Genomic DNA, 26670 nt, shown 5'->3' with positions numbered 1-26670 from the left:
GCATAGCCTCTGGAAAGACAGTGTCTGATGTGGCATAGCCTCTGGAAAGACAGTGTCTGATGTGGCATAGCCTCTGGAAAGACAGTGTCTGATGTGACATAGCCTCTGGAAAGACAGTATCTGATGTGGCATAGCCTCTGGAAAGACAGTGTCTGATGTGGCATAGCCTCTGGAAAGACAGTGTCTGATGTGACATAGCCTCTGGAAAGACAGTATCTGATGTGGCATAGCCTCTGGAAAGACAGTATCTGATGTGGCGTAGCCTCTGGAAAGACAGTATCTGATGTGGCGTAGCCTCTGGAAAGACAGTATCTGATGTGACGTAGCCTCTGGAAAGACAGTGTCTGATGTGGCATAGCCTCTGGAAAGACAGTATCTGATGTGGCATAGCCTCTGGAAAGACAGTATCTGATGTGGCGTAGCCTCTGGAAAGACTCTGGATAGCCTCTGGAAAGACAGTATCTGATGTGACGTAGCCTCTGGAAAGACAGTATCTGATGTGACGTAGCCTCTGGAAAGACAGTATCTGATGTGACGTAGCCTCTGGAAAGCGACAGGGGGATTGAGGGCCCATTCTTCTTCTCTATTGGAGGCATAAAGAACAGAAGCCTGATAACAGCAACGTGATTGAAGATAAGATAACAGTGATTGTCTGGCCGACGCAGCGGAAGAGTCTTTTATTTAATTTTAAAAAGGCAGGGGATCATACACACACATGCACAATTGCATGCACACACACACGCGCATGTGGAAATTCACACACACACACACACACACACACACACACACACACACACACACACACACACACACACACACACACACACACACACACACACACACACACACACACACACACACACACACACACACACACACACACACACACACACACACACACACACACACACACACACACACACACACACACACACACACACACACACACACGCAAACACACAGACACACATACACACACACAGCCTTTGAGCCTCCACCACCATAAACGGCAGTAATCCATGAAGCCAATTTGTTATAAACCTCCAGGCAGCGTTTTACCAACACTTCAAACACACAGAGATGGCTTTCTGTCAACTCTGCAGTAGACTACCCTCTCTCTCTATCTGAAAAATGTATTTGTGATGAAAATGGAGAAAGAGAGAGATGAGAGGAAGACAATACAGAAATACACTACAGAAAAAGAAGGAACAGCACGTCAGAAATCAGCTCAATGTAATTGAAGAATCAATAGACTCTAACCACTTCTGGGAAAATTAGAAAACACTAAACCTACAACAACACGAAGAATGATCTATCAAAAATGGAGATGTATGGGTAAACCACTTCTCCAATCTTTTTGGCTCTATAACAAAGAACAAACAGCCAAAACATTTATATGATCAAATACAAATCTTGGAATCAACTATTAAAGACTACCAGAACCCACTGGATTCTCCAATTACCTGGAATGAACTACAGGACAAAATAAAAACCCTCCAACCCAAAAAGGCCTGTGGTGTTGATGGTATCCTAAATGAAATGATCAAATATACAGACAACAAATTCTACTTGGCTATACTAAAACTCTTTAACATCTTCCTTAGCTCTGGCATCTTCCCCAATATTTGGAACCAAGGACTGATCACCCCAATCCACAAAAGTGGAGACAAATTTGACCCCAATAACTTCCGTGGGATATGCGTCAACAGCAACCTTGGGAAAATCCTCTGCATTATCATTAACAGCAGACTCGTACATTTCCTCAGTGAAAACAATGTGCTGAGCAAATGTCAAATTGGCTTTTTACCAAATTATCGTACGCCAGACCACGTATTCACCTTGCACACGCTAATTGACAAACAAACAAACTAAAACAAAGACAAAGTCTTCTCATGCTTTGTTGATTTCAAAAAAGCCTTGGACTCAATTTGGCATGAGGGTCTGCTATACAAATGGATGAAAAATGGTGTTGGGGGAAAAACATACGACATTATAATATCCATGTACACAAACAACAAGTGTGTAGTTAAAATAGGCAAAAAACACACACATTTCTTCCCACAGGGCCTGGGGTGAGACAGGGATACAGCGTAAGCCACACCTTCTTCAACATATATATCAATGAATTGGCGAGGGCACTAGAAAAGTCTGCAGCACCCAGCCTCACCCTACTAGAATCTGAAGTCAAACGTCTACTGTTTGCTGATGATCTGGTGCTTCGGTCACCAACCAAGGAGGGCCTACAGCAGCACCTAGATCTTCTGCACAGATTCTGTCAGACCTGGGCCCTGACAGTAAATCTCAGTAAGACAAAAATAATGGTGTTCCAAAAAAGGTCCAGTTGCCAGGACCACAAATACAAATTCCATCTAGACACTGTTGCACTAGAGCACACAAAAAACTATACATACCTCAGCCTAAACATCAGCGCCACAGGTAACTTCCACAAAGCTGTGAACGATCTGAGAGACAAGGCAAGAAGGGCATTCTATGCCATCAAAAGGAACATAAAATTTGACATACCAATTAGGATCTGGCAAAAAATACTTGAATCAGTTATACAACCCATTGCCCTTTATGGTTGTGAGGTCTGGGGTCCGCTCACCAACCAAGAATTCACAAAATGGGACAAACAACAAATTGAGACTTCGCAAGCAGAATTCTGAAAAAATATCCTCCGTGTAGAATGTAGAACACCAAATAATGCATGCAGAGCAGAATTAGGCCGATACCCGCTAATGATCAAAATTCAGAAAAGAGCTGTTAAATTCTACAACCACTTAAAAGGAAGCGATTCCCAAACCTTCCTTAACAAAGCCATCACCTACAGAGAGATGAACCTGGAGAAGAGTCCCCTAAGCAAGCTGGTCCTGGGGCTCTGTTCACAAACACAAACAGACCCCACAGAGCCCCAGGACAGCAACACAATTAGACCCAAGCAAACCACGAGAAAACAAAAAGATAATTACTTGACACACTGGAAAGAATTAACAACAAAACAGGGAAAACTAGAATGCTATTTGGCCCTAAACAGAGAATACACAGTGGCAGAATACCTGACCACTGTGACTGTCCCAAACTTAAGGAAAGCTTTGACTATGTACAGACTCAGTGACATTAGCCTTGCTATTGAGAAAGGCCGCCGTAGGCAGACCTGGCTCTCAAGAGAAGACAGGCTATGTGCACACTGCCCACAAAATGAGGTGGAAACTGAGCTCCACTTCCTAACCTCCTGCCCAATGTATGAACATATTAGAGACACATATTTCCCTCAGATTACACAGATCCACAAAGAATTTGAAAACAAACCCGATTTTGATAAACTCCCATATCTGAAATACCAAAGTGACCTGTTGCCACAAGAAAAGGTCAACCAGTGAACAAACACCATTTTAAATACCACCCATATTTATGCTTATTTATTTTCCCTTTTGTACTTTAACCATTTGTACATCGTTACAACACTGTATATATACACATAATATGACATTTGTAATGTCTTTATTCGTTTGGAACTTCTGTGAGTGTAATGTTTACTGTTCATTTTTATTGTTTATTTCACTTTTGTATATTATCTACTTCACTTGCTTTGGCAATGTTAACATATGTTTCCCATGCCAATAAAGCCCATTGAATTGAATATATATATATATAGAGAGAGAGTGGGTGAGAGAGATGAGAGGGAGGTAGAGAGAGAGGGAGAGGTGAGAGAGAGAAAGAGAGAGAACGAGAGGTGGCTGAGAAGAGAAAAAGAGAGGGGGGAGCAAAGCAAGCTGTTAAAACCAGTGTCCCAGCACAGCAGACCAGAACACTGTGCTGTAATACATGTAACAGACGCACAAACATACACACACACGCAGAGACACACGCACGCAAAGAAACACAAAGATAGAGACACGGCCAGCCCGCTCACTAGGCAGGATTAGGCTTAGCCTATTGTGGCAGATTGACTGACCAAGTCACCAACAACACATAAAACCTCACATAATTCTGCCCGAAAACAATGACTATTTCTCTCAACCAGTGGCATATGGGCTTTTTAGGTGATCGCTGATGCCGCCCTGTGATAAGCAGTGCCCACTTTGTCAAAGGCAGCGACTCTCTTGTCCGTTCCCAGCGCGCCTCTCCAGGGTGCTGTGGGAGAGACACATCGCTGCGGAGCTCCACCAATGTCCCGTCAAAAAAATGATCTCAAATATATCAGTGGTGTAAAGTACTTGATTAAAAATACTTTAAAGTACTACTTAAGTAGTTTTTTTTTGTATCTGTACTTTACTATTTATGATTTTTAATCATTTTACTTCACTACATTCCTAAAGAAAATAATGTACTTTTTACTACATTTTGAATGCTTAGCAGGACAGGACAAGGGTCCAATTCACAGACTTGTCAAGAGAAAATCCCTGGTCATCCCTACTGCCTCTGATTTAGCGGAGTCACTACAAATCAAATGCTTAGTTTGTAAATGATGTCTAAGTGTTGGAGTGTGCTGTGCCACTGGCTGTCTGTACATTAAAAAAAACAAGCAAATGGTGCCGTCTGGTTTGCTTAATATAAGGAATTATAAATTATTTATACTTTCTACTTTTGATACTTAAGTATATTTAAAACGAAATACTTTTAGAATTTTACTCAAATATTTTACTGGGTGATTTTCACTTTTACTTGAGTCATTTTCTATTAAGGTATCTTTACTTTTATTCATGTATGACATTTGGATACTTTTTCCACCACTGACATAAATGATAACAGATATAGAATTATGGTACAAAAGAGTCTGTGACCTTTACTATAGCCTACAGGCTGGAGATAAAATGTATGATAATGTAATGAGACAGACACTTTTTACACCATGCAGGTTTCTCCGATCAAATAGCCTAACCTAAATGGCGCCCAAATAAAAAAATGTGCTGACATGTTAAACAGCATATAATAAAAACAGTACAGGCTACTGTCCAGGAGTTTCATCCCGTGGTCTAAATTGTCATGATCAGCGGTTTGTAGTTTGTATCTGTACATTTTTTACAAGCTGATCATAGCGAAATAGAAAATACTTCTTCATTTCCCGCTGTGTAAACACATTGCAAATATGCTCAGGAGAACTCCTCCTGATAAAGTTGGGTAGCTGATACTCATAGCTTAAATAGCCAAATTGATTAGTCACAGGAATCAGGACTAAAAAAGCAATTACAACAGCCTGTTTAACAAATGACACCACTCTGGCCCCAGAGGACTGGAATTGCACATCCCTGCTGTAGGCTATACCTCAGTAAGGACCGATGCCGACTCCTTTTGGACGTTTTTTTTTGGTCCTGTCTGGAATTATTTTTTGGGTGCAATTTGGACCGGCTCTGATTTCCACGTCCATGGACGTTGTTTTTTGGTTCGGTCCGGACCAAATCTGAACCAATCATAGACGTCTATGTTTGGTTCAGACTTTGTCCAGTCAGGACCATCCTTGATTTGGCCCAAACATAGACGTCTAAAAATGATATATTTTCAACTTTTATTCAAAGCCGAAAATCAATCTGATTTCATTGTCTAGAAAATATGTACAGTACCAGTCAAACGTTTGGACACACCTACTCATTCCAGGGTTTTTCTTTTTTTTTTTACTATTTTCTACATTTTAGAATAATAGTGAAGACATTACAACTATGAAATAACAAATATGGAATAATGTAGTAACCAAAAAAGTTTTAATTAAACAAATCAAAATATATTTTATATTGAGATTCTTCAAAGTAGCCACCCTTTGCCTTGATGACAGCTTTGCACAATATTGGCATTCTCTCAACCAGCTTTATGAGGTAGTCACCTGGAATGCATTTCAATTAACAGGTGTACCTTGTTAAAAGTTATTTGTGGAAGTCCTTTCCTTCTTAATGCATTTGAGCCAATCAGTTGTGTTGTGACAAGGTAGGGGTGGTATACAGAAGATTAGTAAAAGACCAAGTCCATATTATGGCAAGAACAGCTCAAATAAGCAAAGCGAAAGGACAGTCCATCATTACTTTAAGACATGAAGGTCAGTTAATCTGGAAATTTCAAGAACTTTGAAAGTTTCTTCAAGTGTAGTCGCAAAAACCATCAAGCTCTATGATGAAACTGGCTCTCATGAGGACCGCCACAGGAAAGGAAGACCCAGAGATACCTCTGCTGCAGAGGACAAGTTCATTAGAGTTAACTGCACCTCAGATTGCAGCCCAAATAAATGTTTCACAGAGTTCAAGTAACAGACACATCTCAACATCAACTGTTCAGAGAAGACTGTGTGAATCAGGCCTTCATGGTCCAATTGCTGCAAAGAAACCACTAATAAAGGACACCAATAATAATAAGAGACTTGCTTGGGCCAAGAAACACGAACAATGGACATTAGACTGGTGGAAATATGTCCTTTGGTCTGATGAGTCAATATTTGAGTTTTTTGGTTCAAACTGCCCGTGTCTTTGTGAGACACAGAGTAGGTGAACGGATGATCTCTGCATGTGTGGTTCCCACCGTGAAGAATGAAGGAGGAGGTGTGATGGTGCTTTGCTAGGGACACTGTCAGTGATTTATTTAGAATTCAAGGCACACTTAACCAGCATGACTAGCACAGTATTCTGCAGCGATACTCCATCCCATCTGGTTTGCGCTTAGTGGCACTATCATTTGTTTTCAACAGGACAACACATACCTCTAGGCTGTGTAAGGGCTATTTGACCAAGGAGAGTGATGGAGTGCTGCATCAGATGACCTGGCTTCCACAATCACCCAACCTCAACCCAATAGAGATGGTTTGGGATGAGTTGGACAGCAGAATGAAGGAAAAACAGTCAACAAGTGCTCAGCATATTTGGGAACTCCTACAAGACTGTTGAAAAAGCATTCCTCATGAAACTGTTTGAGAGAATGCCAAGAGAGCGCAAAGCTGTCATCAAGGCAAAGGGTGGCTTTTGGTTACTACATGATTCCATATGTGTTATTTCATAGTTTTGATGTCTTCACTATTATTAAAAATACTATTATTCTACAATGTCGAAAATAGTAAAAATAAAGAAAAACCCTTGAATGAGTAGGTGTGTCCAAACTTGACTGGTACTGTATTTTCAAATTTCATTCAGAACCAAACATTTGGCTGGCGCACACACACACACACACACACACACACACACACACACACACACACACACACACACACACACACACACACACACACACACACACACACACACACACACACACACACACACACACACACACACACACACACACACACACACACACACCTTAGATAACTCTTGCTGTTCCCACTAGATGAATAACTTCTCTCCCATTACTACCCCTGGAGTGGAGCTCTGTATAGATAGACAACCATTAATACTCTGAGACATGGCTGACTCAACACATCAGTCTGTAGTCTAGTTGGAACGGAGTTATAGCTTGAAGTTACAGCTTGACCGTGGTTTTGACCATCATGGTCCAAACTTACCAAGACAGTCGTGAAGAGGGCACGACAAAACATTTTCCCCCTCAGGAGACTGAAAAGATTTGGCATGGGTCCCCAGATCCTCAAAAGGTTCTACAGCTGCACCATCGAGAGCATCCTGACCGGTTGCATCACCTGCTGGTATGGCAACTGCTCGGCATCTGACCGTAAGGCGCTACAGAGGGTAGGCCCAGTACATCACTGTGACCAAGCTTCCAGCCTTCCAGGACCTATATTATAGGCGGTGTCAGAGGAAAGCCCAGAAGATAGTCAGAGACCCCAGTCACCCAAGTCATAGACTGTTTTCTCTGCTACCGCATGGCAAGCAGTACCGGAGCACCAAGTCTAGGACCAAAAGGCTCCCTAACAGCTTCTAACCCCCCCCCCCAAGCCATAAGACTGCTGAACAATTAATCAAACGGCCACCGGACTATAACATTGACCCCCCCCTCCCTTTTTTACACTGCTGCTACTCACTGTTTATTATCTATGCATAGTCACCACCCCCACCTACCTCAACTAACCTGCACACTGACTCGGTACCGGTACCCCCTGTATATAACCTCATTATTGTTATTATTATTGTGTTACTTTTTATTATTATTTTTTACTTTAGTCTATTTTGTAAATATTTTCTTAACTCTTCTTGAACTGCACTGTTGGTAAAGGGCTTGTAAGTAAGCATTTCATGGTAAAGTCTACACTTGTTGTATTTGGCGCATGTGACAAATAGAGTTTGATTTGATTTGATACTAATATGCTGTATCTCACTTTGAACCACGGTGTGTGTGTATATGTGCGTGTGTCCCTTTCACTGTGGGGTGTGTGTATGCATGTGTGTGTATGTCCCACCTTGCACCACGGTGTATGAGGCCTCCACAGAGGACAGGTTGGTGATCACGGTGACGTCATCGTCTCTGCTGGAGCTCTCTATGTCAATGTTGATGGAACGTTCTATCTCCCGGTGCAGACTGGTCACCATGCCAGTAGGATAGGTTACATTGGTCAGACGACCCTCACTGTCATATCTGGAGGAGAGAGACATATAGAGGTTACTTCTCACCGTCCCACCTGGGAAGATAGGGACAACTAGTGACAAAATAGTCCTTAATCAATGTGATTTCAGAGTTGTCATTTTCAGTCCTCTCCTCTCCTCTCCTCTCCTCTCCTCTCCTCTCCTCTCCTCTCCTCTCCTCTCCTCTCCTCTCCTCTCCTCTCCTCTCCTCTCCTCTCCTCTCCTCTCCTCTCCTCTCACAGCTTACTTGTACAGAGGATCTGGGAATAGCTGGTCTCCGTGGATTTCTCTTAACATGGCAGGTCTCAGCAGAAAGTGTGTGTATGGGTGTGTGTGTGTGTGCAGTGACAAAAGCAAACCTCTATGGACCTCGAACACCTGTCAGTTCTGTTAGCTCTGACTGAAGCACACACTTGTGTGCCAGAAGTTAACTCCAGGGGGCAGCAGTGGACTGTAAACCAGTCCTAGCTCTATGTGTGCCAGGCAATGCAGCTAATATGTGACCCTGAGTGCTGCTGAAGTGTCCGCGTTTGACAGATGCATAAAAACACCCCACCCTCACAACCCACTCACTGGTAGAAGGTGGTCCATCCGGTCTCGTCGGCCTTGGTGGCCAGTAGTCCTGTACTCCCAGAGTACCCCAGTAGGGCCACCTCCTGTCCCTGGGCTGAGATACTCCTCAACCCCCCAGCAGGGTCCAGACCCAGGGTCACCACCTGGTTCTCTGGCAGTAACACCAGTCTGAGGAGGCCAGAACTCCCCCCCTGGCCCAGACCCTCCCTTCTCACCCTGACAGTGTTGTTGCAGTTGTCCACTAGCGTGGCTAGCTCTCTGTCCGGCCCGTAGGTGAAGTTATATAGCGGTTCTCCCGTGACCAGACTCACGGTCTGTAGATGCTGACCGTCACCGTTGAACACGTAGAGCTCCTGTTCCCGTGGCGACGCAACTTCGTATTGTCCCATCATCGATCCTGATCCCGCCCCCGAGGCTGACGGGCCGGGTCGATTGGCTCGCACGGCTCTGATGCGTATGTTGTTAAGATCGGCGATGAAAAGCGTTCCGTCGGGTGAGACGGCGAGCGAGGCGGGGGAGTTGAGGCCGGAGTCGGGCGCGTAGCCGTCGTCGCCGTAGAAACAGTTGCAGTTGACATCATTCTTGCAGTCGCAGTCTGACGTGGCGCCGGCCAGCAGAGACATCTCACCATTAGTGGATACCTGAGAGAGAGGGAACGACAGAGATGAGACGACAAACGAGAGAGAGGGAACGACAGAAATGAGACAACAAACGAGAGAGAGGGAACGACAGAAATGAGACAAGGAAGACAGGAAAGACAAAATGTTTTAGAAAAGAGATGGAGGACAGAAAAGTGAAGTTTCAAGTTTTAATGTCACGTGCACAAGTACAGTGAAATGTCTTTCTTGCAAACTCCAAACCCAACAATGCAGTAAGGTAAAGCTACTTTTTAATGTTTAAAAACAAAGGTGCTGTTGTACTTGTCTGACGCGGTTGATTTTCTTCTCGTCCGTCTCAGCGATGTAGAGAACTCCGGTGTAAGACAGGGCGATGGCTGTAGCACTCTCCAACGCAGCGTGGATGGCAAGCTTACTCAGGCTGTAGTCTATACCTGGAACCTGACAATGCATGGGCCGCCCTGCTATGATGCTCACCTGGGGGCATTAATGATATTTAATGTACAGATAATATAATAATACATATATGATAATAGCATCATGATTTTGTTTAAGTCACGATAACCTCTTGTATCGCAATAACTGATCATATCGTGATAATTGCTTATATCGTGATAACTGATTATATCGCGATAACTGATTATATTACGACAGTAGTTTAATCGCAATAACTGCTTATATGACGATAATTGATATGGAAGCAAAACTCACTTGGTGGTTCTCAGTGATGCGCAGGATGACGTTGTTCTCCAGGACGTACAGAGAGTTATCCATGGGGTTTACTGCCAGGTCTGTAGGCCACTCCAGACGCACCTGATAAACAAAACAACAAACAAATCCAGGGTTGATCACAAAAGCTACATAACAAAAAGTATGTGGACACCACTTTAAATTAGTGGATTTGGCTAATTCACTCACACTCGTTGCCGAGAGGTGTATAAAATCGATCTCACAGCCATGCAATCTCCATAGACAAACATTTGCAGTAGAAGGGCCTTACTGAAGAGCTCTGTGACTTTCAACGTGGCAATGTCATAGGATGCCACCTTTCCAACAAGTCAGTTCATCAAATTTCTGCCCTGCTAGAGCTGCCCCGGTCAACTGTAAGTGCTGTTTTTGTGAAGTGGAAACGTCTAGGAGCAACAACGGCTCAGCTATGAAGTGGTAGGCCACACAAGCTTACAGAACCGGACCGCCGAGTACTGAAGCGCGTACAACATAAAAATCATCTGTTATCTCGGATGCAACACTCACTACTGAGTCCCAAACTGCCTCTGGAAGCAACTTCAGCACATTAACTATTCATCTGGAGATTCATGAAATGGGTTTCCATGGCCGACCAGCTGCACACAAGCCTAAGATCAGCATGCACAATGCCAAGCGTTGGCTGGAGTTGTGTAAAGTTCACCGCCATTGAACTCTGGAACAGTGGAAACACGTACTCTGGCATGATGAATCACGCTTCACCATCTGGCAGTCCAATGGACGAATCTGGGTTTGGCGGATGCCAGGAGAACGCTACCTGCCCGAATGCATAGTGCCAACTGTAAAGTTTGGTGGAGGAGGAATAATGGTCTGGGGCTGTTTTTCATGGTTTGGGCTAGGCCACGCTACAGCATACAATTACATTTTAGATGATTCTGTGCTTCCAACTTTGTTGTAACAGTTTAGGGAAGGCCCTTTCCTGTTTCAGCATGACAATGCCCCCAGACACAAAGTGAGGTCCATACAGAAATGGTTTGTCAAGATCAGTGTGGAAGAACTTGACTGGCCAGCACAGAGCCCTGACCTCAACCCCATCGAACACCTTTGGGATGAATTGGAACGTCGACTGCGAGCCAGGCCTAATCGCCCAACATCAGTGCCCGACATCACTAATGCTTTTGTGTCTGAATGGAAGCAAGTCCACGCAGCAATGTTCCAACATCTAGTGGAAATCCTTCCCAGAAGAGTGGAGGCTGTTATAGCAGCAAAGGGAGGGAACAACTCATATTAATGTGTATGATTTTGTTAGGAGATGTTCGACGAGCAGGTGTCCACATACTTTTGGTAATGTAGTATATTTTCAGAATTTTACAGGAGACCGAAAACAAAGTGTTCATTGCATGTAAACCAGATCAGGTTGTTGTCAACCTGTTTGAAACGTTCAAAACTGATTTAAATGGACACTTACATATTTTTGGCTCCAAACAAATCAAGTTCCTCCCTCCCCCCTTTCTCCCTACCTGGCTGACGTCCATGCTAGTGTCACAGCTGAGTGGTCGTACTGCGGTCAGGTCATTGGCGCCCAGTAGAGTAGAGATGATCCCGTTTTGGTCAACCTTACGGATCATAGTGGCATCCACAAAATACATCAGACCATTCTTATCCACAGCAATACCTGGAAAGAAACACACACACACACACACACACACACACACACACACACACACACACACACACACACACACACACACACACACACACACACACACACACACACACACACACACACACACACACACACACACACACACACACACACACACACACACACTGCATCAATACCTGGGAGGGGAAGGACGTTGTCACGTTCCTGACCTATTTCTGTTAGTTTGTTTTATGTGTTAGTTGGTCAGGACGTGAGGTTGGGTGGGCATTCTATGTTTTCTGTTTCTATGTTGGTTTAGGGTTGCCTGGTATGGCTCTCAATTAGAGGCAGGTGTTTGGCGTTTCCTCTAATTGAGAGTCATATTTAGGTAGGTTGTTTCACAGTGTTCGTTGTGGGTGGTTGTCTCCTGTGTCAGTGTTTGTCGCACCATACGGGACTGTCTCGGTTTTTGTAGTCTGTTCCTGTTCGTGAGTTCTTCGTGTTATATGTAAGTTCGTCGTTCAGGTCTGTCTACATCGTTTGTTGTTTTGTTAGTTATCAAGTATATTTCGTTTTCGTCTTCGTCTGTTTTTTGTTTAATAAAATATCATGTCATTTCAAAACGCTGCGCCTTGGTTCAATCCCTGCTCCTCCTCTTCGGATGAAGAGGAGGAGGAAAACCGATACAGAACCACCCACCAAATTACCAGAACCAAGCAGCGGGGAAAAGGGCAGCGACAGCAACCGCAGAGACCCCAGGATTCATGGACATGGGAGGAGATCTTGAACGGAGAAGGACCCTGGGCACAGGCTGGGGAGTATCGCCGCCCCAAAGCTGAGCTGGAGAAAGCGAAAGCTGAACGGCGGCGATATGAGGAGGCAGCACCGCAGCGGGACAGGTACGAGAGGCAACCCCAGAATTTTTTTTTGGGGGGGGGCTAGAGAGGAGTGTGGCTAAGCCAGGTAGCAGACCTGAGCGCACTCCTCGTGCTTATTATAAGCAACGCGTCACTGGTCAGGCACCGTGTTATGCGGTTAAGCGCACAGTGTCGCCAGTGCGTGCCCATAGCCCGGTGCGCTATAGAGCAGCCCCCCGAAAGTGTCATGTGAGTGTGGGCATCCAGCCGGGGCGTATTGTGCCTGCTCAGCGCGTCTGGTCTCCGGTACGCAGTTTCGGTCCAGGGTATCCTGCACTGGCTCTGCGTGCTGTGTCTCTGGAGCGCTGGGAGGGTGCAGTGCGTCCTATGCCTACGCTCCGCTCGTACCGGGCAAATGTGGTAGTGGAGCCTAAGAGAGAAGTGCGTGTAGTAGGCACTAGATCTCCAGTGCTCATCCACAGCCCGGTTCAACCTGTGCCTGCACTCTGGAGGGTACGGGCTGGTGTAGTATTCCAGCCTGGGGGAGTGGTGCCAAGGCTGCGCACCAGAGCTCCAGTACTCCCCCACAGCCCGGTCCTTCAGGTGCCTCTTAACATCAAGCCTCCTGTAGGTCTCTCCAGCCTGGTGGGTCCTGTGGCAGCCCCACGCACCAGGCTGTCTCTCCGTCTCCTCCCTACAGGTGTGCCCGTCTGCCCAACGGCGCCTGAACTGCCCGTCTGCCCAGCGGCGCGTGAACTGCCCGTCTGCCCAGCGGCGCCTGAACTGCCCGTCTGCCCAGCGGCGCCTGAGCTGCCCGTCTGCCCAGCGGCGCGTGAACTGCCCGTCTGCCCAGCGGCGCCTGAACTGCCCGTCTGCCCAGCGGCGCCTGAGCTGCCCGTCTGCCCAGCGGCGCCTGAACTGCCAGTCTGCCCAACGGCGCCTGAACTGCCCGTCTGCCATACGCCGTCTGAACTGTCCGTCTGCCATGAGCCTGCAAAGCCGCCCGTCTGCCATGAGCCTGCAAAGCCGCCCGTCTGCCATGAGCCTACAGAGCCGTCCGCCAGACAGGAGCCGCTAGAGCCGTCCGCCAGACAGGAGCCGCTAGAGCCTTCCGCCAGACCGGATCAGCCAGAGCCTTCCGCCAGACCGGATCAGCCAGAGCCTTCCGCCAGACCGGATCAGCCAGAGCCTTCCGCCAGACCGGATCAGCCAGAGCCTTCCGCCAGACCGAATCAGCCAGAGCCTTCCGCCAGACCGGATCAGCCAGAGCCTTCCGCCAGACCGGATCAGCCAGAGCCTTCCGCCAGACCGGATCAGCCAGAGCCTTCCGCCAGACCGGATCAGCCAGAGCCTTCCGCCAGCCATGACCGTCCAGAGCCGTCAGCGAGCCATGACCGTCCAGAGCCGTCAGCGAGCCATGACCGTCCAGAGCCGTCAGCGAGCCATGACCGTCCAGAGCCGTCAGCCAGCCATGACCGTCCAGAGCCGTCAACCAGCCAAGAGCGTCCAGAGCCAGCCAGCCAGGATCCGGCAGTCATTCTGGTGTTGCCCCTCATTCTGGTGTTGCCCCTCATTCTGGTGTTGCCCCTCATTCCGGTGTTGCCCCTCATTCCGGTGCTGCTCCTTATCCTGATGATGCCCCTTAATTTAGGTGGGGTTATTTGGAGGGTGGGCATTGTGAGGGGGATAAAGAAGCGGGGATTGATTATGGTGGGGTGGGGACCTCGCCCTCAGCCTGAGCCACCACCGTGGTCAGATGCCCACCCAGACCCTCCCCTAAACTTTGTGCTGGTGCGCCCGGAGTTCGCACCTTGGGGGGGGGGGGTTATGTCACGTTCCTGACCTATTTCTGTTAGTTTGTTTTATGTGTTAGTTGGTCAGGACGTGAGGTTGGGTGGGCATTCTATGTTTTCTGTTTCTATGTTGGTTTAGGGTTGCCTGGTATGGCTCTCAATTAGAGGCAGGTGTTTGGCGTTTCCTCTAATTGAGAGTCATATTTAGGTAGGTTGTTTCACAGTGTTCGTTGTGGGTGGTTGTCTCCTGTGTCAGTGTTTGTCGCACCATACGGGACTGTCTCGGTTTTTGTAGTCTGTTCCTGTTCGTGAGTTCTTCGTGTTATATGTAAGTTCGTCGTTCAGGTCTGTCTACATCGTTTGTTGTTTTGTTAGTTATCAAGTATAGTTCGTTTTCGTCTTCGTCTGTTTTTTGTTTAATAAAATATCATGTCATTTCAAAACGCTGCGCCTTGGTTCAATCCCTGCTCCTCCTCTTCGGATGAAGAGGAGGAGGAAAACCGTTACAGACGTTTGAATTCACCTTAATACGTAAGTGGGTACTAAATAAATACATTAGGCCAATAAATGTTATTTTATAAGATGCAACAACTTGGTAATTAGTAAGTTATGTAATGACGATGATGACCTTGTAGCATTACTTTCCAGGGTCCCTCAGGGTAACCCTGTGTCCTTGCAGTTTCTACTTTCTGTTCGCCAGCAAGTTGATCAAATGTCTTTGGAAAGTAAAGACTGATATGATGCATTTATCTCAGACAGACAGACAGACAGACAGACAGACCGATATACAGATTAGATTGAGGTCTGGGCTTTGACACGGCCATTCCAAGACATTTAAATGTTTCCCCTTAAACCACTCGAGTGTTGCTTTAACACTATGCTTTAGGTCATTGTCCTGCTGGTAGATGAACCTCCGTCCCAGTCTCAAATCTCTGGAAGACTGAAACAGGTTTTCCTCAATAATTTCCCTGTATTTAGCGCCATCCATCATTCCTTCAACTCTGACCAGTTTCCCAGTCCCTGCCGATGAAAAACATCCCCACAGCATGATGCTGCTACCACTATGCTTCACTTTAGGGATGTGTTCTCGGGGTGATGAGAGGTGTTGGGTTTACGCCAGACATAGCGTGGACTTCGATGGCCAAAAAGCTCAAATTTAGTCTCATCTGACGAGAGTACCTTCTTACATATTTTTTTCTTTAAGAAATAGCTTTTTTTCTGGCCACTTCCATAAAGCCCAGCTCTGTGGAGTGTACGGCTTAAAGTGGTCCTATGGACAGATACTCCAATCTCTGCTGTTGAGCTTTGCAGCTCCTTCAGGGTTATCTTTGGTCTCCTTGTTGCCTCTCTGATAATACCCTCCTTGCCTGGGCCGTGAGTTTCGGTGGGCGGCCCTCTCTTGGCAGGTTTGTTGTGGTGCCATATTCTTTCCATTTTTTAATAATGGATTTAATGGTGCTCCGTGGGATATTCAAAGTTTCTGATATTTTTTTATAACCCAACCCTGATCTGTACTTCTCCACAACTTTGTCCCTGACCTGTTTGGGGAGCTCCTTGGTCTTCATGGTGCCGCTTGCTTGGTGGTGCCCCTTGCTTAGTGTTGTTGCAGACTCTGGGGCCTTTCAGAACAGAATATACCGAGATCATGTGATAGATCATGTGACATTTAGATTGCACACAGGTGGACTTTATTTAACTAATTATGTGACTTCTGAAGGTAATTGGTTGCACCAGATCTTATTTAGGGGCTTTATAGCAAAAGGGGTGAATACATATGCACGCACCACTTTTCCGTTTTACATTTTGGGGATTTTTTTTAATTTCACTTCACCAATTTGGACTATTTTGTGTATGTCCATTAGATGAAATACAAATAAAAATCAATTTAAATTACAGGTTGTAATGCAACAATACTTTTGCAAGGCACTGTACAGACAGACAGACAGACAGACAGACAGACACAGATAGACAGGCAGACAGACAGACTGATGTACACACAGACAGACAGACAGACAGGCAGGCACACAGACTGATGTACACACAGACAGGCAGGCAGACAGGCAGGCAGACATACAGACATACACAGACAGACAGACAGACAGACAGACAGACAGACAGACATACAGACAGACAGACAGACAGACAGACAGGCAGGCAGGCAGGCAGGCAGACAGACAGACTGCTGGGGGAAAAAGAGAAAGGAATAGCAGTGATGGATCGAAGCAATGCCATGGAACGGATGGAGAAGAGAGGGAGAGGGGTAACAGGGTGCCTTTGAACAGAGAAGCACACGGGGAGGAGAGGAGGGAAAGAGAAAGGCCAGTGACAGAAGAGCTGGAGGGCTGAGAGAGATAGAAATAGACAGACAGAGAGAGGGAGAGAGAAAGAGGACTGACAGGGCAGGCTGATAAGTGCTGGCTGGCTTTGTATCCTTCTGACAGGAAGGATACACACACACACACAACACACAACACACACACACACTGAGGAAACGTGACAGGGTGACATCTTTGACAGTTTGGTGTCACAGCGTTCTTCTTTTGATGCAGGCTTCATCACGTGATATCATCCTAACTTCAGCTGTAATCTGGTTTATAACCTCCTTCTGCTTCTGCCCTGCTTTACTTTCACTACTAGACGGACAATTAGTTTCATCATCAGTCTTCTGATATAAAAAAGGAAAGATATCACTACTACTTTCACGACTAGATCATGAATACCAGCACCTCAGTAGCACGGACGTCTCTTCCTTCCCTATCCTAGTTACACTTCGGAACTTATGAGGGTACTGTCCGTGGCTTAGCCCTCAATTTTTGGAATATCTCTTTGTGTGTGTATGTTCCTCTACTCCTCACCTTTGGGGCTCATCAGTGTCGCCTCAGTAGCTTTGCCTCCATCCCCACAGCGCTCGTCGAAGGGCAGACACTGCTCTCCTGTCCCAGCAACCACCTCTGCATTGTCCGACAGAAGCCGCCCGCCCGTCAGCGAGCGCACACGGTAGATACGCCGCGAATTGGTATCCGAGATAAACAACGCTCCTGTTACCGGGTTAATGGCCAGGAAGTACTTATGAGTGGGGTTGTTACTGTGGGACAGAGAGAGAACAATAAAGTTATTGGAATTTGAATTGAATTGGAGAAAAATAACTTAGATTAAAATAATATTTCCCAGGGGGCAATTTAACAATCTTTGTGATTAAAGTAACTCTAAATTACTGCCTCTATTTCACTTTTAAGCTTGGAATTTATGATTTAACCGAGGAGCGAAGCATCTTACCTGTGTCTGAAATCTTTGTTCCTTCAAAGGATAAGACAGAAAAAACAACCCAGAACAAATGTTAATGTAGTATCATAGAGAGATAGCTGTAGTGTGTCTGAGGGGGCAACAGAACAACAGAGAGAGAGAGAGAGCTGTAGTGTTTCTGAGGGGGCAACAGAACAACAGAGAGAGAGAGAGAGATAGCTGTAGTGTTTCTGCGGGGACAACAGAACAACAGAGAGAGAGAGTGATAGCTGTAGTGTTTCTGAGGGGGCAACAGAACAACAGAGAGAGAGATAGCTGTAGTGTTTCTGAGGGGACAACAGAACAACAGAGAGAGAGAGATAGCTGTAGTGTTTCTGAGGGGACAACAGAACAACAGAGAGAGAGAGATAGCTGTAGTGTGTCTGATGGGACAACAGAACAACAGAGAGAGAGATAGCTGTAGTGTTTCTGCGGGGGCAACAGAACAACAGAGAGAGAGAGATAGCTGTAGTGTTTCTGAGGGGACAACAGAACAACAGAGAGAGAGATAGCTGTAGTGTTTCTGCGGGGACAACAGAACAACAGAGAGAGAGATAGCTGTAGTGTTTCTGCGGGGACAACAGAACAACAGAGAGAGAGATAGCTGTAGTGTTTCTGAGGGGGCAACAGAACAACAGAGAGAGAGAGATAGCTGTAGTGTTTCTGAGGGGGCAACATAACAACAGAGAGAGAGATAGCTGTAGTGTTTCTGAGGGGGCAACAGAACAACAGAGAGAGAGAGAGAGATAGCTGTAGTGTTTCTGAGGGGACAACAGAACAACAGAGAGAGAGATAGCTGTAGTGTTTCTGCGGGGACAACAGAACAACAGAGAGAGAGAGATAGCTGTAGTGTGTCTGATGGGACAACAGAACAACAGAGAGAGAGATAGCTGTAGTGTTTCTGAGGGGGCAACAGAACAACAGAGAGAGATAGCTGTAGTGTTTCTGAGGGGGCAACATAACAACAGAGAGAGAGAGAGAGAGAGAGATAGCTGTAGTGTTTCTGAGGGGGCAACAGAACAACAGAGAGAGAGAGAGAGATAGCTGTAGTGTTTCTGCGGGGACAACAGAACAACAGAGAGAGAGATAGCTGTAGTGTTTCTGAGGGGGCAACAGAACAACAGAGAGAGAGAGATAGCTGTAGTGTTTCTGAGGGGGCAACAGAACAACAGAGAGAGAGAGATAGCTGTAGTGTTTCTGAGGGGGCAACAGAACAACAGAGAGAGAGATAGCTGTAGTGTTTCTGAGGGGACAACAGAACAACAGAGAGAGAGAGAGAGAGAGATAGCTGTAGTGTTTCTGAGGGGGCAACAGAACAACAGAGAGAGAGAGAGATAGCTGTAGTGTTTCTGAGGGGGCAACAGAACAACAGAGAGAGAGAGAGATAGCTGTAGTGTTTCTGAGGGGGCAACAGAACAACAGAAAGAGAGAGAGAGATAGCTGTAGTGTTTCTGAGGGGACAACAGAACAACAGAGAGAGAGAGATAGCTGTAGTGTTTCTGAGGGGGCAACAGAACAACAGAGAGAGAGATAGCTGTAGTGTTTCTGAGGGGGCAACAGAACAACAGAGAGAGAGAGAGAGAGAGATAGCTGTAGTGTTTCTGAGGGGACAACAGAACAACAGAGAGAGAGAGATAGCTGTAGTGTGTCTGATGGGACAACAGAACAACAGAGAGAGAGATAGCTGTAGTGTTTCTGCGGGGGCAACAGAACAACAGAGAGAGAGAGATAGCTGTAGTGTTTCTGAGGGGACAACAGAACAACAGAGAGAGAGATAGCTGTAGTGTTTCTGCGGGGACAACAGAACAACAGAGAGAGAGATAGCTGTAGTGTTTCTGCGGGGACAACAGAACAACAGAGAGAGAGATAGCTGTAGTGTTTCTGAGGGGGCAACAGAACAACAGAGAGAGAGAGATAGCTGTAGTGTTTCTGAGGGGGCAACATAACAACAGAGAGAGAGATAGCTGTAGTGTTTCTGAGGGGGCAACAGAACAACAGAGAGAGAGAGAGAGATAGCTGTAGTGTTTCTGAGGGGACAACAGAACAACAGAGAGAGAGAGAGAGAGAGATAGCTGTAGTGTTTCTGAGGGGGCAACAGAACAACAGAGAGAGAGAGAGATAGCTGTAGTGTTTCTGAGGGGACAACAGAACAACAGAGAGAGAGAGAGAGAGATAGCTGTAGTGTGTCTGAGGGGGCAACAGAACAACAGAGAGAGAGAGAGAGAGAGATAGCTGTAGTGTTTCTGAGGTGACAACAGAACAACAGAGAGAGAGAGATAGCTGTAGTGTTTCTGCGGGGGCAAGAGAACGACAGAGAGAGAGAGATAGCTGTAGTGTTTCTGAGAGGACAACAGAACAACAGAAAGAGAGAGATAGCTGTAGTGTGTCTGATGGGACAACAGGACGAGAGAGAGAGATAGCTGTAGTGTTTCTGATGGGGCAACAGAACGAGAAAGAGAGAGAGATAGCTGTAGTGTTTCTGAGGGGACAAGAGAACAACAGAGAGAGAGAGAGAGAGAGAGATAGCTGTAGTGTTTCTGAGGGGGCAACAGAACAACAGAGAGAGAGATAGCTGTAGTGTTTCTGAGGGGGCAACAGAACAACAGAGAGAGAGAGAGAGAGATAGCTGTAGTGTTTCTGAGGGGACAACAGAACAACAGAGAGAGAGAGATAGCTGTAGTGTGTCTGATGGGGCAAGAGAACGACAGAGAGAGAGAGATAGCTGTAGTGTTTCTGAGGGGACAACAGAACAACAGAGAGAGAGATAGCTGTAGTGTTTCTGCGGGGACAACAGAACAACAGAGAGAGAGAGATAGCTGTAGTGTGTCTGATGGGACAACAGAACAACAGAGAGAGAGATAGCTGTAGTGTTTCTGAGGGGGCAACAGAACAACAGAGAGAGATAGCTGTAGTGTTTCTGAGGGGGCAACATAACAACAGAGAGAGAGAGAGAGAGAGATAGCTGTAGTGTTTCTGAGGGGGCAACAGAACAACAGAGAGAGAGAGAGAGATAGCTGTAGTGTTTCTGCGGGGACAACAGAACAACAGAGAGAGAGATAGCTGTAGTGTTTCTGAGGGGGCAACAGAACAACAGAGAGAGAGAGATAGCTGTAGTGTTTCTGAGGGGGCAACAGAACAACAGAGAGAGAGAGATAGCTGTAGTGTTTCTGAGGGGGCAACAGAACAACAGAGAGAGAGATAGCTGTAGTGTTTCTGAGGGGACAACAGAACAACAGAGAGAGAGAGAGAGAGAGATAGCTGTAGTGTTTCTGAGGGGGCAACAGAACAACAGAGAGAGAGAGAGATAGCTGTAGTGTTTCTGAGGGGGCAACAGAACAACAGAGAGAGAGAGAGATAGCTGTAGTGTTTCTGAGGGGGCAACAGAACAACAGAAAGAGAGAGAGAGATAGCTGTAGTGTTTCTGAGGGGACAACAGAACAACAGAGAGAGAGAGATAGCTGTAGTGTGTCTGATGGGACAACAGAACAACAGAGAGAGAGATAGCTGTAGTGTTTCTGAGGGGGCAACAGAACAACAGAGAGAGAGATAGCTGTAGTGTTTCTGAGGGGGCAACAGAACAACAGAGAGAGAGAGAGAGAGATAGCTGTAGTGTTTCTGAGGGGACAACAGAACAACAGAGAGAGAGAGATAGCTGTAGTGTGTCTGATGGGACAACAGAACAACAGAGAGAGAGATAGCTGTAGTGTTTCTGCGGGGGCAACAGAACAACAGAGAGAGAGATAGCTGTAGTGTTTCTGCGGGGACAACAGAACAACAGAGAGAGAGATAGCTGTAGTGTTTCTGCGGGGACAACAGAACAACAGAGAGAGAGATAGCTGTAGTGATTCTGAGGGGGCAACAGAACAACAGAGAGAGAGAGATAGCTGTAGTGTTTCTGAGGGGGCAACATAACAACAGAGAGAGAGATAGCTGTAGTGTTTCTGAGGGGGCAACAGAACAACAGAGAGAGAGAGAGAGATAGCTGTAGTGTTTCTGAGGGGACAACAGAACAACAGAGAGAGAGAGAGAGAGAGATAGCTGTAGTGTTTCTGAGGGGACAACAGAACAACAGAGAGAGAGATAGCTGTAGTGTTTCTGAGGGGACAACAGAACAACAGAGAGAGAGATAGCTGTAGTGTTTCTGAGGGGGCAACAGAACAACAGAGAGAGAGAGATAGCTGTAGTGTTTCTGAGGGGGCAACAGAAAAACAGAGAGAGAGAGAGAGAGATAGCTGTAGTGTTTCTGAGGGGGCAACAGAACAACAGAGAGAGAGAGAGAGATAGCTGTAGTGTTTCTGAGGGGGCAACAGAACAACAGAGAGAGAGAGAGAGAGATAGCTGTAGTGTTTCTGAGGGGGCAACAGAACAACAGAGAGAGAGAGATAGCTGTAGTGTTTCTGAGGGGACAACAGAACAACAGAGAGAGAGATAGCTGTAGTGTTTCTGCGGGGGCAACAGAACAACAGAGAGAGAGAGATAGCTGTAGTGTTTCTGAGGGGACAACAGAACAACAGAGAGAGAGATAGCTGTAGTGTTTCTGCGGGGACAACAGAACAACAGAGAGAGAGATAGCTGTAGTGTTTCTGCGGGGACAACAGAACAACAGAGAGAGAGATAGCTGTAGTGTTTCTGAGGGGGCAACAGAACAACAGAGAGAGAGAGATAGCTGTAGTGTTTCTGAGGTGGCAACATAACAACAGAGAGAGAGAGAGCTGTAGTGTTTCTGAGGGGGCAACAGAACAACAGAGAGAGAGAGAGAGATAGCTGTAGTGTTTCTGAGGGGACAACAGAACAACAGAGAGAGAGATAGCTGTAGTGTTTCTGAGGGGGCAACAGAACAACAGAGAGAGAGAGAGAGAGAGATAGCTGTAGTGTTTCTGAGGGGACAACAGAACAACAGAGAGAGAGAGAGAGAGATAGCTGTAGTGTGTCTGAGGGGGCAACAGAACAACAGAGAGAGAGAGAGAGAGAGATAGCTGTAGTGTTTCTGAGGGGACAACAGAACAACAGAGAGAGAGATAGCTGTAGTGTTTCTGCGGGGGCAAGAGAACGACAGAGAGAGAGAGATAGCTGTAGTGTTTCTGAGAGGACAACAGAACAACAGAAAGAGAGAGATAGCTGTAGTGTGTCTGATGGGACAACAGGACGAGAGAGAGAGATAGCTGTAGTGTTTCTGATGGGGCAACAGAACGAGAAAGAGAGAGAGATAGCTGTAGTGTTTCTGAGGGGACAAGAGAACAACAGAGAGAGAGAGAGAGAGAGAGATAGCTGTAGTGTTTCTGAGGGGGCAACAGAACAACAGAGAGAGAGATAGCTGTAGTGTTTCTGAGGGGGCAACAGAACAACAGAGAGAGAGAGATAGCTGTAGTGTGTCTGATGGGGCAAGAGAACGACAGAGAGAGAGAGATAGCTGTAGTGTTTCTGATGGGGCAACAGAACAACAGAGAGAGATAGCTGTAGTGTTTCTGAGGGGACAAGAGAACGACAGAGAGAGAGATAGCTGTAGTGTTTCTGATGGGGCAAGAGAACGACAGAGAGAGAGAGATAGCTGTAGTGTTTCTGATGGGGCAACAGAACAACTGAGAGAGAGATAGCTGTAGTGTGTCTGAGGGGACAACAGAACGAGAGAGAGATAGCTGTGGTATTTCTGAGGGGACAACAGAACGACAGAGAGAGAGAGATAGCTGTGGAGTGGTGAAGGGAAGAGCATAGTTAAATATGGATAAAAACACCCAGGAGATAAACGATCTAGTGCAGTGTATAATTCTACTTCAATCACTCTGTCCCCCGAGCCCTCCCTGCTTTCATTACAACCTCACTGATCTCATCCAACATGTTCGATATCCTACACACTACTCCGCTCCTCTGTCCTCTCCCCCTCCTCTCATTTTCTCCTCCTCTCCTCTCCTCTCTTCTCTTCTCTTCCCTCCCCCCATCTTCTTCTCTCCTCCCTCCATCCATACCTCAGTTCCAGTATGCCCGTGGTATTGAGCGAGGGGTAGACCCTGCGTATGAAGTTCAGGTCTCCCACATAGAGGCTCCCGTCGATGCCTGTTGCCAGGGCTACAGGTGCCAGTAGCTTGTTGCTGTCGGCGAGGCCGTTACAGCTGGGGCAGGAGATAGAGCGTCGACGTCCGTTCCCCATTACACTGCTGATCACAGGGGGCTGCTCTGACACAAACACGTTCTCACCACTACCCTTATGGAGGATACCTGGACAGGATGGAGGGAGGGAGGGACCAATGAATTCATTCATTTTATTTAAGAAAAAACCCCACATACTATTGATTCAGCCAAATGAAATGTGTGTGTGTGTGTGTTGTTGAGAAGATGGTGTGTGTTTGTGTGTGTGTTGAGATGACAGTGTGTGTGTGTGTTCAGATGACGGTGTGTGTGTATGTACATATATATACAGTATATTTAAACATACTGCTGCGTGTGTTGAGTATATGGTGTTTATCCAGAGACCAGCCTCCCAGATGAGAAGGGTCCAGTTCAAAGCCCTGTAGTACTGCTGTCCTCTTCTCCCATAGGATCAGATTGGCACACGACTCATATTCATACCCCACTGACACTAGAGAAAGAAAGAAAGAGAGAGAGAGAGAGAGAGAGAGAGAGAGAGAGAGAGAGAGAGAGAGAGAGAGAGAGAGAGAGAGAGAGAGAGAGAGAGAGAGAGAGAGAGAGAGAGAGAGAGAGAGAGAGAGAGAGAGAGAGAGAGAGAGAGAGAGAGAGAGAGAGAGAGAGAGAGAGAGAGAGAGAGAGAGAGAGAGAGAGAGAGAGAGAGAGAGAGAGAGAGAGAGAGAGAGAGAGAGAGAGTAAATATACTTCATAAACAAAGCAGTATGGAGACAAGCAACTTTTCAAAGCTCAGGACAGACAACACCAGACAGACAGACAGACAGACAGACAGACAGACAGACAGACAACCCCATACAGACAGACAGACAGACAGACAGACAGACCCCACCACTAATAAAGTAAAGTGAGCTGCAGTTAGCACAGCTTGTGCTCTTTAGCACTTGTGTCCAGACCAGACCCTTCCTCCTCTCACCCCACTAACACCTCGTTAAGGCCATAACCCAATTAACATCCTTGTCATGGCGTCAAATCAATTAAAAACATGTTAATTAGAAAGTGAGAGAGAGAGAGGGTGTGGGGTTCACTGTCCCTGCACGCAGTTCTGTGACAACTAGGAAGTGTTGTCATGGTGACAGATCCATTTCTCTCCCATCATTCAACAGTGTTGACATGTTGTCATATCGACCATCGCTTGATTGACATAAACACACATTTACAGAAATATTAATTAATGTGCATTGTCCCCTTCAGAATAAACCTATTGAAAGTAAAGTAACGTTGGTTATCTAATCAATCATCTACATTGGAGCAATAGAGTGTGTGTGGACGTTACAGTCTTTTCTGCTCTAAGAGATGACAGACTTGACGCTCTAAGCCCTGGGTGGCAGTTAAACTCTCCTCTCCTCCTGTCACTCAGACGTAACCACGGCAGCTGTAACCGTGGTGAAGGGTTATTAGCTGTCAAGCAGAGTTAGCGGTCAGTGAAGCGAGCTGGGGGCCTCGGCACCCTCAGTGCTATTACTGCTCACAGACAGACAGACACACACACACGCTCATAAACACACACACAAACCCTACCTACCGCACTCACACACTCTGTCTATACACACTCACCGACAGCTTCCGACAGCCCGTAGACTCTCTGTCCATAGGCATCTGTTTTATCCCAGATGTAGGTGTAGGCCAGGTTGGGCGAGGCGTGGAACCACTTCTGGAAGAGATGTCCCTCCACAGCCACCATCAGATGGACCTTGAGCAGGCCCAGAGACACCATGGCTGGGGTCATGGTCACCTTCAGCAGGCTGCGGTAGCCAGACGTCCTGGAGCTCAGGTAGCACAGCTTCAGACTGGTCCCTGGAACATCTATCATCTCATGGAGCACCTGGAGAGAAGGAGAGAGAGAGAGAGATGGTGTGTGAGAAAGAGAGAGGGATAGTGTGTGAGAAAGAGAGAGAAAGTGAGAGAGAGAGAGAGAGAGAGAGAGAGAGGGATGAGAGGAGAGGAGAGAGCTTCAGACTGGTGCCTGGAACATCTATCATCTCATGGAGCACCTGGAGAGAGAGAGAGAGATAAAGAGATAGACAGAGAGATAGATAGAGAGAGGGAGGGAGAGAGAGAGAGAGAGGGGGAGGGAGGGAGAGAGAAAGAGAAAGAAAGAAAGGGGAGGAGGAGAGATGGAGGAGAGAGATGGAGGGGAACGATGTAGGAGAGAGATGGAGGAGAGAGGTAGAGGAGAGAGATGGAGGAGAGCGATGTAGGAGAGAGATGGAGGAGAGAGATGGAGGAGAGCGATGTAGGAGAGAAATGGAGGAGAGAGATGGAAGAGAGAGATGGAGGAGAGAGGTGGAAGAGAGTGATGGAGGAGAGAGATGGGGAGAGAGGTGGAGGAGAGAGATGGAGGAGAGAGATGGAAGAGAGAGATGGAGGAGAGAGATGGAGGAGAGAGATGGAGGAGGAAAGATAGAGAAGAGAGATGAAGGAGAGAGATGGAGGAAGAAAGATAGAGAAGAGAGATGAAGGAGAGAGATGGAGGAGAGAGATAAAGGAGAGATGGAGGAGAGATGGAGGAGAGAGAGTGAGAAGAGATGGAAGAGAGATGGAAGAGATGGAGAAGAGAGATGGAGGAGGAAA

The 26670-nt window shown here is 46.6% G+C and overlaps 1 protein-coding gene across 1 annotated transcript in view; it reads right to left on the bottom strand.

Annotated features, from left to right (window-relative positions):
* The window catches only part of LOC139572666 (teneurin-2-like), an 85043-nt gene that overhangs the window by 16995 nt on the left and 41378 nt on the right, over nucleotides 1-26670 (bottom strand). The window contains exons 13-22 of the mRNA XM_071395344.1: nucleotides 25654-25921; nucleotides 24392-24535; nucleotides 23925-24174; nucleotides 17956-17976; nucleotides 17535-17764; nucleotides 11905-12059; nucleotides 10391-10492; nucleotides 9983-10156; nucleotides 9063-9703; nucleotides 8327-8502 (exon numbers count right to left, since the gene is read on the bottom strand). Of these exons, the coding sequence (XP_071251445.1) occupies nucleotides 8327-8502; nucleotides 9063-9703; nucleotides 9983-10156; nucleotides 10391-10492; nucleotides 11905-12059; nucleotides 17535-17764; nucleotides 17956-17976; nucleotides 23925-24174; nucleotides 24392-24535; nucleotides 25654-25921 (2161 nt within the window). The remainder of the gene's footprint in view (nucleotides 1-8326; nucleotides 8503-9062; nucleotides 9704-9982; nucleotides 10157-10390; nucleotides 10493-11904; nucleotides 12060-17534; nucleotides 17765-17955; nucleotides 17977-23924; nucleotides 24175-24391; nucleotides 24536-25653; nucleotides 25922-26670) is intronic.

The sequence above is a fragment of the Salvelinus alpinus genome, chromosome 4 (assembly GCF_045679555.1).
Source record: "Salvelinus alpinus chromosome 4, SLU_Salpinus.1, whole genome shotgun sequence".
In the NCBI taxonomy this organism is placed as follows: domain Eukaryota; kingdom Metazoa; phylum Chordata; class Actinopteri; order Salmoniformes; family Salmonidae; genus Salvelinus; species Salvelinus alpinus.
The sequence above is the reverse complement of the archived record's forward strand: the minus strand, read 5'-3'. Positions and strand labels throughout refer to the sequence as shown.